General features: G+C 45.3%; 1 protein-coding gene across 2 annotated transcripts; it reads right to left on the minus strand.

The window, feature by feature from the left end:
- Positions 1–1,075: 1,075 nt before the first annotated feature.
- Positions 1,076–13,568, minus strand: MSL1 (MSL complex subunit 1). Of its 2 annotated transcripts, XM_039227810.1 has the most exons (9): positions 12,473–13,568; positions 9,720–9,943; positions 8,278–8,660; positions 6,324–6,371; positions 5,805–5,869; positions 5,104–5,171; positions 4,547–4,671; positions 4,303–4,375; positions 1,076–3,666 (listed from the first exon to the last, which is right to left on the minus strand). In XM_039227810.1, exons 1-9 carry the CDS (start codon positions 13,238–13,240, stop codon positions 3,576–3,578), a joined length of 1,845 nt encoding a protein of 614 aa, XP_039083741.1. In that variant the 5' UTR covers positions 13,241–13,568; the 3' UTR covers positions 1,076–3,575. The 2 variants fall into 2 exon arrangements, with proteins under 2 accessions (XP_039083741.1, XP_039083742.1); XM_039227811.1 differs by lacking the exon at positions 6,324–6,371.
- Positions 13,569–13,759: the final 191 nt, after the last annotated feature.

Below are 13,759 nucleotides of genomic sequence, written 5' to 3' on the forward strand. Positions count from 1 at the left end.
TGGAGTTCAAAATGGAGGATGTATGCTTTCATAAGTGAAGGAAGAGAGAGGAGAGGGGAGGGGAGGGGAGAGGAGGGGAGGGGAGGGGAGGGGAGGCGAGGGGAAAAGGAACGGAAAGATGGAAAAGATCTGGAGGGTTTTTTCTATCACAAGGTAAATTGATGCCAAAAGGCTGCCAAGTATAGTGTATAAATAAGGAAAGTGATAACCTGCCACTTTACCTTTCAGTCGTTTGGTCTGGGTTCAATTTTTCTTTTTTTTTCCCCCTTTTTTTTCTAAGCAGGCTTCATGCCCTGCGCAGAGCCCAATGTGGGGCTTGAACTCACATCGTGAGATCAAGACCTGAGCTGAGATGGAGAGTCTTGACACTTACACTTAACTGACTGAGCCACCAAGGTGCCCCATGGCTGGGTTCAATTTTTAAATGAACATGAACAACTTGTTCACTCAGAGGGAACTGAAAAATTCAAAATGTTTGCTTTTGAGGAACAAGTGTAAGCTCTCTGAATGTTTACCATGAAGAGATTTGAGATAGCCACAGCAATCTAACTATTCAAGAGACTATGAGGAACAGGAAGAATTGATATTTGATTGCCATCACCCTCTGGAAGGCAAACCAAGAACCAATGGGTTTGAGTTACAAAAAGTTAGATTTTATCAGCAAGGAAGGATTTTCTAACATTTAGAGGAAAAATGCATAGAAAAAAACTGAAAAATTGAAGCAGAAGCTGGACTTCATTTGTCTGGAATGTTGTCAAGGGGAAATCATGTATTAGTGGTCAGACTAGATGACCTCTAAGGTCTTTTCAACTAGGAGGTTTTATTCATTTGGACCCCAGGCACCAAGAATCCTATCCTAGAATCTCATTTTTAAGGTTGCCACTGACCGCACGTGTAAGAGAGAACACAGAACAAAGAGATATGAGAAACACACATTGTGCTCATACACAAAAGAGAAAATGGTGTGTTTCTCCGTTTTTGAAAATGATTTCTTTTTCTAATCTTTTAACATCTACAAGCAGAACTGTTTAATGCTTCCCAATAAATCTAACAAATTGAAGCAGAAGTTCAAAAATTAACAGCCACAATAGTTTATTTACAATTGAACTCTTTATAAGATATTTACAAGACAACCAATTTTACACATCAGAAATGGTATCAAAAGTATGAATTACAACACAGACAACAATATGAAATGGGCATAAAACAAAGCTGAAGTGGACAGACAAGCATTTTCTCTTTTTAATTTATTAACACTAGCTTAAACTTTGTTAAAGAAAGAAACAAAGAACTATGTTTTAGGAGAATTGCAGGGCCTTAGTTGAAGACTGAATTTCACAGTGTTGTATCCCATGTAGGGAAAAAATAAGACTAATTTTCCCCCCACACTCTAACACACTGTAATTTCGCTCTTGGAACTTTGCTAATCTACTCTCCAACCTCCTCAACAAATCTCAACACATCCAAATCAAAGGAGAACTGATCTAGAAGAGGGGACAATAAAATAAGCAGTCCTAGGTATAGGGAGAACCAAGGAAATAGAATCCACTTAAGTCTGGCCAGATAGCACCTCATGGATTCCTCTTAGTCTAGCTCAATTTCAGAATCTGGGGAGTTCCCTTGGTAGGGCACAAACATAAAGGTTAAATTTGCTAACCCATATCCAAATTAGAAATCCGACAAAGGCTGAAAATCAGGAAGAAACAGAGGAATCAAGGAACAACGTAAAGAGACACTGATTGGTCTTTTTTTTTCTTGGGCACATTATAAAGGAACATAACATAGATCAGAGTAGGAAAGCCAAACAGCTTGCCATATTAAAATGATGGAGAACAAAGAAAATCTGGCCCAGTTTTTCTAGAAATCTCCTTCCTCCCCTTAAGGTGTGAGATGAGAGCCCCTAGTGGAACAAGTCCTATTTCTCTCTACACTCTTGCTGCAATGAAGTTCAAGGCAGCTTCCCTTGTGGAGAGCCCACTCTCCTAAGCAGATGGAGTTACAAATGAAAACCTGTAGACACACACACACACACACACACACACACAGACACAGACACACACACACACACACACACACACACACACACAAAAGGAGAAATAAAAGCAGCAAGATCATTCAAGAATACTACATGTGCTGCCGGAATAACTCCTTTAAAAGTCAAACCCAGGGAGCACAGATCAACATCTCACAAAAATCTTTAGCAGTGGGAGGCCCCTGAGGAACTTTTCTTTTCTTCCCACAATGGTATCCCCGTTCTCTCATGCTCCGCTGATGGGCCGGCCACACACCCTACATACCTTGGCTTCTCCTCTAAAAGTGCTAATAATCTGGGGACATATTCTCTTCAACGATAAAAGCCCCTACCTTCTAGGAGATTAGACCCCTACTTGTTTTCACACAATAGTCATGAAGACTAAAGAAAGGCAATTCCTATATATTTAAGACCAGAGGTCTTGGCTCTATTTTCCTTCCAGATAGTTACAGGGATCTTACACTGAGACCAAAGTGGCCTGGAGTGCTGTCCTGAAATTTTTTAACAAAATGGGGGGTAAGAGGGACCAAGATAATACACATACAAATCTATTTTTACAAAGTGAATGGAGAAGCTAATTAGGTACATCTGTTTGTTTCAAGATGTAGACATTTGCCAGCCAAAGGAAGCACATATTTCCACATATACCCCCCCCACCCTCCCTAAATCTCTATCCCACCACCAAGAGCTCAGCTAAAAGAATAAAGCCCAACTAAGGAATACTTGAGAAGTGATGTGACACAAGGACATCTAGACAGGTTCTGGCATGCCATCCTCAAACGTCAACTGGTTTTATTTAGAGTCATAACTTGTCCAAAACTAACCATCTCCATTCTTTTTTCTGAAGATTTTCTTTTTTGAGGGGTGGAGGAAGAAATTCACTTACTCATTAACTTACAAAATAATCATAGCCAAATATCCCTTCCCATACGGCTATATCACAGAATAGTTTTAAGAGAACAACGGTCTTTTCAGACATTTATCTTGAATCTCTTTTCTACCCTGTGAAGACAACTTGCTTTATCACTTCACTTTTTATTCCTCATCTGGTCCCTAAGCTCATGGTGAGGTTGTTTGTTTGTTTGTTTTGTTTTAGGGTAAACACCACTATACTCAGAACTATAAGGAAGGGTATACCAGGGCGAGAAGAGTGCCATGCAGGCACAGCTCTAAACGCAGGGGTTGCTTCATCTTCCACAAGTCAAACGAAAAGAGCCCTTTTGCCCCTTTAACATAGGCAAATGTACAGAAGCAGACCCCTGAGGCTTCTGAATCTGCCATCCTATAGATTTAGCTTGAGAGCTCATATTCCCAAAAAGGGAAAAGAAATCCCAATCATCCTCCATAATTCACAATTAGCCCAATGAAACAGTTTTTGTGAAATCAGAGTGATGAAAACAAAACCAAGATCAAGGGAGTATGGAAGGGCATTATCAGCGAATGATAACATACATGAGGACATAGGTCACATATACAGGTCTCTGCCATTCTCTGGGAATGGCATGCTACAACTATCTGAGACAGAAGGTTCTTGCCAACCCAGCTATTTCCTACACGTCCGGTGAGGTGTTTGCTTCTTCTGAATCTCCAACCTGCATCGGCTACGCTCATCCAACCAGGGCAGCTCAAAATTCCTGACAAAAAAAACATAAGGAAATCAATTTGCAAGACTAGAAGGGATTCAGTGTGGACATAAGATTAGCTCTAAAAAAGACACTATGCCCCTCACCACTCACTAATTCTGACTCCCAAGTTCCAAGTCTGGATTGTCTTTCCTGCCTCAAAGTCAGAGAAACAGTTTGCTATTAAAATGACTGATTAGGGGCGCCTGGGTGGCTCAGTCGGTTAAGCCTCCGACTTTGGCTCAGGTCATGATCTCGCAGTTCATGGGTTCAAGCCCCGTGTCGGGCTCTGTGCTGACAGCTAGCTCAGAGCCTGGAGACTATCTTCAGATTCTGTACCTCCCTCTGTCTCTGACCCTCCCCTGCTTGCGCTGTCTCTCTCTGACTCTCAAAAATAAATAAAAAACATAAAAATAAATAAATAAATAAAATAAAATGACTGAATAATCTATTTCTAACTGAAAAAATAACCCTCCTAGTTATCACTGCAACAGCTAGCTGCCCAGGTAGCCTCACTTCTATCACAAAACCATGGCTATCCCTAAGCCACCTGTTCTGCCTTACATCGAGGCTTTCACGAGGTCTAAAAAGGAGGTGGAGTACAGGCTACCTGAGAGGGGAGGGGGAAAATAAAACCTTTGTACTTACTGCGGAGTTAATTTGGGTAATGGTCGTCCAAATGCTACAACAGGCAAGAAGGGGGTAATCATCAAACTTTCAACTATGGAAGAAAGCCAAATGGGACCTTGTTAGTGACATAGAGGGGAAATGTCTAGCAACTACTCCAAATGCTCCAAAATGCTGTTCATTCATCCAGAGCAAGCTGTACCCTGGAGCCTTGTACCCTTTTCCTTCTTTGAAAAACCTACTCTCTTATGTAGACAAAACTTACCGTCATCTGGCTCAGGGAAAAATGAGGTAACCTCAGGCTCAGATTCCTGAATTCCTTTCTTTTTATACATTCTGAGCTGCAGTCGTTGTAAAATTCTTTGTTCCCTGATCCTCTGAATATCCCATCTGGGAAAAACAAACCAGACAAACAAAACAAACAAACAAACAAACAAACCCAATATTACTGAAAACCTGCTCTATAAAAGCAACTAACACAATCCAGACACCAGGGAGACGTGCTGACTCTTCTTCTTGGGGTGGGCAGGGCAGGGGGTGGTAAAGTGAACTGTCTGTTGGGTCAGGAAAGAGCTGTGTAGGTCTAGCAGTTCAAATCATGAGTTGGTGTTCCACGGAGTGGAACTGAGGAAGGGTGTACACAAAGAAAAATAAGCCAAACATCTTTACTTACGACAACTACCACTTCAAACTAAGATACTCAACCAACTGGGATGCCAGTAACTTAAGGGTGTTAAGGGCTCCAGGAGTTTTCACAGCATGGATGAGAGAGGTCAGGGTCCTAGGGCTCAGGTGTTCCAGAGCGAGTATCTCTAGCCTCACCTTTTCCTTCTCTTCTCATCCAGCTCCAGTTTTGCATGCCGCTTCGAAAACACACTGTCATCCAGGTTCTGTGTAAAGAATAGCAGCTGATAAAGTATTTATCACCATGTGACACATGTATACATGAACTCATTTCCAGCTTCCAGGAATGTAAAATCTTTTCCCTGCAAGTCCCACCTGAGTCTGTGAGTTCTATGGATGTCATGGGAACCTCCTCGTAACAGAGTCAACAAAACACATACTCTTCTCCCCACACCCACCCTTGTAGACTGTTCACATTTCAAAATTATTTCCTTAACTTACCAAGGTGAAAATCACGTCAAACTGAAATAACCCGTGAGACTGCCATAAACCCTCCCTGCCTCCATACTTTGCAAGAGTCTGTTTTAAAGAGTCAAATGAGTTTGGAATACATAATTTTGTTGCTGAGTGGTACACACTAATTTTTCTACTTAGCACGAAACCTCATTTTGTTTTGAGCACTCCCTAGCTACTTAGTTTTGAATAAATCATTTTACCACTCTGAAACTCAATTTTCTCTTCTATATAAATAAAAGAGTTGCATTAGATAATCACTCAAGTTCCCTTCTGGCTTTAGAGTTATTGAACCCATCCATCTAGTTACTATAACACATTCAAGTTAAACCTCCACTTCTACTCTATCCCTCACTCCCCTCCACTGACAGGTCTTGGGTACCTACCTCCAAAAGGTCTGAAGGATTTGGGTCCCTTAGAGGCTCTACTGAGTGGTCCCTCCAAGAAGGAACTGAAAAAAAAAAAAAGAAAGAAAAAGAAAGGGAGGAGGGGTGGAACCACTCTTAAATCCAAGGTCACACACCCTCCTACTATTCACTAGGACAAGAGGTCTCTCCCCAGATAAGACCAAGTTACCAAGTGATAGGAATCCATTCTATGGCCTCGCCTGAAGCCATATTCAGTGTCCTCGCTATGGTATAAACCTAAAATGCCAGTGCAGCAGTCTGCCAAACACAGGATCACAAAAAACCCTAAGCCAATACCTGACAATTCATATAATGGATGCTATTGCAGTTCCTGAAAAACAACTGAAATTTGTAGTCATTTTGAAGTCTATAGTGTAATCATACACCAAGGAATCTCACTCTCCCACATCCAACTGACAGGGAACGCAGCTCCCACCATCCACCATCCCCCCCGGCCCCCACCCCAGGCCCAGCCAGCACAATTCCTATTCTACTCACCAGCCAAGACTGAAGTTTCTCCTGCAACACTTGATGGCATCAGACACCCTAAATAATGCAGGAAAGAAGAATCATCTCAGTGTAAAAAGAAAAAAAGCCCATACCCAAAATGGAGGAAAGGATCATCACTGAAGTTCTCACTAGGAAGCCATTTTGGTTTTTTTGAGTTGTTCTTTTGAGAATTTCTCTCTGGGGGAGGGGAAGAGGGAACAACAGACAAAAGAAAAGAAAATAAGCCCACCACTTTTTTTTTTACACTGAGACGACTTCTTTTCTTCATTATTTAGGGTGGTTTCCCTGCAACAGTTGATGGCCAAGGATATCAAACCTTAAACTCAGAACATGGCAGGTGAGTAAAAGTTGACCCTATTTTTCAAATAAAAGATCAGTGTTCTCAAAACTTACATATGTAGTCTTCTTAAACAGCTCCCTCCTCCCTCCAAACAAACTACCTTGCTGGTCCAGCCTGAACAACATGCACAAAGACTTTGGCTTCCTTAGAACAAGCCATTGAGCTTCCTCTTGAGATAGGGGCATCAAGAATAAGGATTCACATGTTTATTCACAACTCAGGCTCCTCAAAGGGCTGGGAACCCCCCAATCAGACTCTTTCTGTACTGCTATGCCCACAATCTCAGAGGTGTTTGGAATTTTCTGTACTAGGACAGATAGGGTTTTCAAAACAGCCAGTCAAACAGAACAGCTCTGGACCAAGCCATTTCCCAATCCCGGATGGGAAGTTGCTTCACGGTTTCTCTTAAGGTGTTACACAGCATTGCCACGGCAGCAAGAAGGTTAACCATTAAGGATGAACCTGTTCAACTGACTGAACCAACAAAAAACCTGAACCTAGATCAGGATCCTGGTCTATCTCATGTACTCAAGTGTGAGGCCTGATGAATTTTAGATAATTAAGAAGAGTAATCTATCTTCCCCACTTAATTTTGTCACTAGAACAGCCAAACAAAGCCTGGAGAATGCTCTTGTCTTATTGGAATGGATTCCCATCCCCATCCCTGCTAGGGCAAGACACAGTGGTAGAAACTCGGGGCTGTGGCTCTATTCAAGAAGGCTTCCCCCACCATCACCCTGGAGTACCCACAGTGACCGTCAGACTAACATTACACAATTCAAGGCACATTGCAGTTACTGGTTGATGTAGGAGATAAGGGAGCATCTCTGTGTGGAAGCCATAAAGAAAAAAAGGGAATGAAGACCAAGGTCCCACACCCCACACCCTCCCCAAGCAGCTCAGATATCCCAAGATAGTCCTTATTGTTTGAAAAATAGTTTGTAGACCATTTTATTTAAATATATGAACAACCAATGGGCTACTGCAATCCAAGTAAACTCTTCACATTTAGAACCTTTGTGAAGTATAGTAAGATAAAGTAAGACTGTTGGTCTTTGGCAGATTCCTCCTGCCCCCCAGACCGGGACATAGAGATACAGATAAATGTTTATATAGTTAAAGAGCGGAGGCCCAGGTGAAATTCCCCACCCCAAGCTTGCTCCCCAACCCAAAAATTACCATTGGCCCCTGAGAACACCCAAAGACCACCCTCCCAGGTTTCACACAATATCAATTGCAGGAACAGTCGTGCATGGCAAAGTATAAGTTCTATGCATTTCACAGCACAGAAAACCCTTCTTTCAGAGGGCATGCAAGTTGCCGGAGATTACACCCCCAAGTCTGGTGCTCTTGTGATGAGCAACTTACTGGCAAACACATCTCCCAGTGTTGTAAGCAGGCAAATACATTGAGCACATTTTGCTGTAATTCCATCTATTTGCAATGCCTGCACAGTGTCTGTCTCTGGCTGTTAACTTACTCATTCTTGACAGAACTCTGCTTTATCGATTGCACTTTTTTAAAAATGCCAAAGGCATTTTCACACTTGTTAGCTTGACCGCCACCACTAGGGTATAAGAGCAAGTGTTCTCTATGCCTTACTTGCTACAGTCTCCTCCTTCTTTGGAGAGGATTCCCGTAATGGTAACGGTGATGGGGGAGGCTGGTGCCAACGACACAAATACATTTCTGTGGTGGAAAGGTACGGCAAATCTTCTATCTCACTTGAGAAGGCTTTCTCCTTGGGATGGGTGCTGGGTCCCTTCTGGGGAGTGGAGAGTCTTGGCGGGGTGTCCACTGAAGACCGGGGCTTTTCTGGAGTTTCTTGGCTCCTCAATTCACGTTTACAAACAGTTTCAGATAAGGAACCACAAGGTTCCTCTTTAATGGGAGAGTGCTTAGAAGTTTTTGTTTTGACTTTTGAAAATTCAGGAGCCAGCTTTTTAACAGGAATCTTTCTTTCTGTACTTCCAAATGGGGATTTCCTATTAAATAGGGAAGAAAACATTATAAAATGTATTGACTCTTAAATAAAATCTGAATTGATTACATTTTGGGGCAAGAGAACAAACTAGTTCAGCCAAAGTCAGGAGCTTAACTGACTGAGCCACTCAGGTGCCCCAAGGTATCTAAATATCTAAACATCTGGTTCAATTGGCTACCATGAACAGGAACGGTCTCATGTTTACCAGTATATATGACAGGCCCTCAGTCAGTCTATTGAACAAGTGAATATCCATAAACCTCTAATAGGATCTTATTGCCGACTACATTTAAAAAGATTCCTAGTTTATTCAAGACCCTTTAGCTAACATTAGGTACCACTACTCTGTGACCTATTTCTAAAATTCCTGTCAACCAGAGACCAGTCTCTTATTTTTCCCACCAATTCTATACCATGTTAATTACAATCTCTATTTCGTTTTTCTTGCGGTCTACCGGCTTTCTTTCTCCCATCAATCTCCTCTCCCAAACCCCCATTCCCAGAATGCTGTCTTGTTTCCTACTTACCAACCTAAATTCTATACTTCTTTTTCAAGACCCATCTCGCCCTAAAAGGTTCACTATTCTACCTCAGAATAATCTTTAATGTCTCCAAATCTCACAAAACTTAGTTTTGCAGTTGAATTCCAAGTTTGCAAAATTTATGCCACCTTTACAGCTAGACTAACTCTTTGGCTCCAAGGACAGTTAGAGCTTACTTTTTTGTCCACCAAGGTACCTAACACCATGAAGGAATCGCACACTTCCTAACTTGAAGTCAACTGCTATAGTTTTCTTTAAGAAACTCAGCTGCCACATTTGTTGCCCATTCTCTTTGTGATATACTATGCATTCTGGAATTACTACTGTGACCAAAATGTTCCTAAAAGATTTTTATAGCCTGCAAGAATGTTTCAAGATAGTTTCTCAGCATGGAAGACCTCATAATTCAGGATCTGGCTGTATTAAAACCAATTCATAAATCTCAATCCCCTACTCTCAGTCACTGGAAACAAGTGTCCTCATCATGTCCAGACAGTGTAACAAAGTTCTCAGCACACCTTTTGTGTCCCTTTCCACTCCGCCCACAAGAGAAAGGCTTGGGAGGCAGAGTCTGGGATGTCTCGGAAAGCTCCGGCTGGCACTCCAGTTTAATTTTCTCAGATAGCTCCGTTTCCTCTCTCTCTTCAGTTTCATAGCCCTGAAACAGCTTGTGCCTTTCTTTCTCGTTATCCTTCTTTACCAGCTGCATCCGCCTTTCCATACGTTCAATCCGAGCAAGGAGCTAAAAGAGAGAGTGCCAAAATGCAGACTTAACACACAAAAATTTACATCCAGGTACTTAGTCTCATTTAGGCATCGGTATGGTCTTCGGCCTTTTCCCATGGACCATAGCAATGTAACTTATTTTTAATAGGCAGACATTAACCAGAGTAGTTTTCTTTAAACACAATAGAGAAGATAAGGTACTCTGCTTAATTTTAGGGCCAACCTAGTTGAGGAGGGGAATGGGGGAATTTGTAGTTCATTCTTTGAAAGAAGATCCTCTTCTCTGGGAGGGGCCACAACATGCCTTTCAAATGGCATGGTCTCTGCTACTGCTAACCATGTGGCTCCAAGTCAGTTTGGGAGTTTCCAGAAGTAACCTTATGTTCCTTTAGGAGGCCCTAAGTTTCTCCAAATCCTATCCTCTCTACTTTCACTCCAAAACGCCATACACAAGGGCAAAGTCCAAAGAGTATATTGAGAAGGAATTAAAAGCTCACAGTCACAATGCCACGAGGGATTTGAAAGGGGTAAACAGGGCATTTAAACAACGAACACTCAATTTGGAAGAATTATAACAGAAATCAGTACCCATAATCCCCTCTATCATGAAATATGCTTATTTCTTTACACTTGAGATACCAGGAAAAAAATCTACCTATTTATCAAAATATTAATTAAAACAAAGTCTTTTGACTTTAATTAAAGAGAGGACTATACAATCAAACAGAAAATGGAAGTCTATTATCATTGAAAACTTCACATTAAAAAGTTCTGAGAAAAGGTGCCAACTATGCTCTACACTATAGTAAGAATTTTATTTGGGTAGACAGTGATATTAATGTTGTCTTCATTATATCTACTTAGCTGCAGAGATTTCAGTAGAGGCCAAACAACAACTGGAATAAGAGAAACAAGCTTAAGCAATGCTAAGACTGCAATACACAACAGAAACAGTGAATGCCAAGTTCAGACTGATAGTCTATCCTTAACTCACCCCACTTTTACTGCCTAGGAAAGTCTGCAAAGGGGCCATTACCTCAGGAACTGAGCATAAACCTCCACAATCAGCAGAGAGCCCCCCAAGTCAGCCATACTCTCATTTCATCTCCTTCTGTTCCTATTCCCAGCCTTAACTCAACCACGGTCTGTGGGTGACATTTCCTTGATTTCTTCTCCTTCACTGGTCCTTCTCTTCCCCTGTCACTCCCTCCCCCCATGTAAGGATATGATGTGTTGTAATTACAGACCATCACACCCCTAGACTGCAGTACAGTAGCTGAGCAGGGCCACCTCCATGTTGAGTAACTTCCACAAATCAACACCATGAGATGTTTTAATGAGACCTGCCCCAGCTCCCATTCCACCTTGCAGAATGCATTCTCCAATAAAACAGCCGCTGCTTGATGCGATTCATTTGTAAAGCAAACAAAATGAATAGCCCTCTGCTCCCTTGCTCAGCCCTTGGCGCACACAACGCCAGAGAGAGAGAGAGAGAGAGAGAGAGAGAGAGAGAGAGAGAGAGAGAGAGAGAAGAGAGGAGAGAGAGAGGGAGAGGGAGAGAGAGAGAGAGGGAGAGGGAGAGAGAGAAAGAGAGAGAGACTGCTGCAGCCTGAACACAACAATTGTAGAAACCATGTTTATTTTTAGGCAGCTGTAAGGTATGCTAGCACAGTAATACACCCACCCCCCCCCACACACAGTTTTCCTGATATCTGAAAGAATATGTTTTAATGCACAGGGCGCTCTTGATTACTGCTGCAGTGAAAACAAGCCTATATAGTCATGCTCCTCAGAAGTACAAAGAAATAATAAATTACTGCCCTACTATCTTAAGATTCTAAAATAGGGATTGGGGGGGTACTTAATACATTTAATAAACTTACTTTCCCCTGATGCCTTAAAATCTACCAGTCTCTCTAAACACAATGCTTGTACAAGGGAGCTAGTCAGTGGGTCATGTTTTATAACTCAGATTCCCATTAAAAACTGTCTGAAATCAAAGGCAGTCATTCTCTTCATATAATTTAAGAAAACTAAAATGGGATTCCAGTGTGAATCACCTCTGCCTCTTTGCCTGTTACAAGGCCTGCTGCTCTCCTCTCTAAAGATGCTACAGCAGTGCAACAGCTGCTATGTTCCTCTCCTCTAAGAATGCATTTCTAAAGCAAAAGCTCTTTCATTTAACCCCTTCCATAAAGCCCCCACATATGCATTCCCACCTCTGCATTTTCAACCCCTCGCAAATCAGATCTTTTCCCACTCTGAACGTCTTTCCCACAAGTCTGGGGCTGTCATTTTAAATTAACCCTTTGGCACCTGAAACCGCCCCTCCCCCTCCCCCTGGGAGGTTGCCCTTTAACCCCTCCCTCAGGCCCAACGTGTCTCTGAGCCTGGCTCCCGGGGACTCGACACTTAAGATACTCCTTTGCTGGCGGCCAGCCTCCTTACCCCTAACCAAGGGATACTTTAACCTCCTACAGCCCCCTTCCCCGAGCATGCGCACAACTCGCTCTTCACCCCGAACGCCGATTAACCCCTCCCGTACCGTGTCTCTCTCTGACTTCAGCTCCTCGATCTCCTTTTCCTTGGCCTGCAGCTGCTGCTGCTGCTGTTCGATGAGGTCCAATTGCAGCAGAAGGATCTGCTTGAGGCAGGCGGCCTGACTGGAGGCTCCCGAGCCGCCGCCACCCCCGAGAGGGCTCTTCCTCATACTCTTCCATCTGCCCTCGCTAGCCGCCAGGGTCCCGGCGGTGGCGGTGGGCGCGAGGGGTGGCGGCCCCGGCAGAGGTAGTGGTGGGGGTCCCGCCGGGTCCGAGGCGGTGGCAGCTGGGGGAGCCGCCCCACCCTTGTCCCCAGCCCAGGGCGTAGGCTCTTTGGCCGCCGCCACGAGAGAGCCCGTCTGAATGGGCAGCACCGCCTGATACTTGGGTCGGGGACTGCAGCCGGCTCCCGCGGCCGCTGGCTCCCCCCCAATGCCGGCTTGTTTGGTGGCCGGGGGCGGGCAGGGCAAGGGCACCGAGCCGCCCCAGCTCTCTTCCTGCTGCCCAGGGGCCGCCCCGGCCGGGAGTAACAAGCCCCGGCCCTTGCCGCCGCAGCCGGCCGGGGAGGGCGCGGGGCTCCCGCCCTGGGAGGAGGCCAGCGGGGGCCCCGGCTCCTTGAGCTTACGGTGCCGGGGGAGGAAGTGGGCTTCGGCCGCCCCGGGCTCGTCCTCGGGCCCGCCCAGCGCCGCAGCCCGCTCGTAGTCCAGTCGCTGCTCAGGGTTGCCGCCGGCAGGGGCCGCGGCCGCCTTGAACACTGCGGATCTCATGGTCATAGTGGTCCGGAGCAGCGTCGGGGACCGAGACGGAGGAGGGGGTGGGGAAGGGGCGAGGTGTGGGGGGTCGAGGACGGAGGAGGGGGAGGGGAGTTTGGCGGGCTCGCCTCAGCAGCGCGGCAGCAGGCCTCGGCTAGCGCGGCTCCTCCGGGGCCCGGGCGCCATCCCGCCGGCGTGTGGAGAAGTGGAGGCCGCGGCTGAGGCCCGCCGCCGGCCCATGGGGGCCTCGCCGCCGCCTCTGCTGCCGCCGCCGCCGCCTTCGCCTCAGAGGCAGGAGCTCGCACCCAGCCGCCCCCGAGCTCATCCCCGGAGCTCGCTTCGGCCCCCCCTGGCCCGGCCGGGCCCGCCTCGTCTCCCCACCCCACACCCCCCCTTCCCCGCCCCGGCCCCCCGCCCCGGAGCTCGCCTCAGCCGCCCCGAGCCTCCATTTTCCCCCCGCTCCTCCTCAGGAGGGGGTGGGAGGGATGGGTCCGCCCAAAGCCCTCCTACTCCGGGAGGGGGGTCTGTCGCCTCCCCCGG

This window comes from Hyaena hyaena, unplaced genomic scaffold (genome assembly GCF_003009895.1).
Source record: "Hyaena hyaena isolate Hyena2069 unplaced genomic scaffold, ASM300989v1 scaffold_29, whole genome shotgun sequence".
Lineage (NCBI taxonomy): Eukaryota > Metazoa > Chordata > Mammalia > Carnivora > Hyaenidae > Hyaena > Hyaena hyaena.

Coding starts and splice junctions, on each gene's coding strand:
- MSL1 (XM_039227810.1), bottom strand. CDS start 13,240: ATGACCATGAGATCCGCAGTGTTCAAGGCGGCCGCGGCCCCTGCCGGC. Junction 9,944..12,472: donor TGAAGTCAGAGAGAGACACG/GTACGGGAGGGG, acceptor TCTCTCTTTTAG/CTCCTTGCTCGGATTGAACG. Junction 3,667..4,302: donor TTACCCAAATTAACTCCGCA/GTAAGTACAAAG, acceptor TTTTTTTGTCAG/GAATTTTGAGCTGCCCTGGT.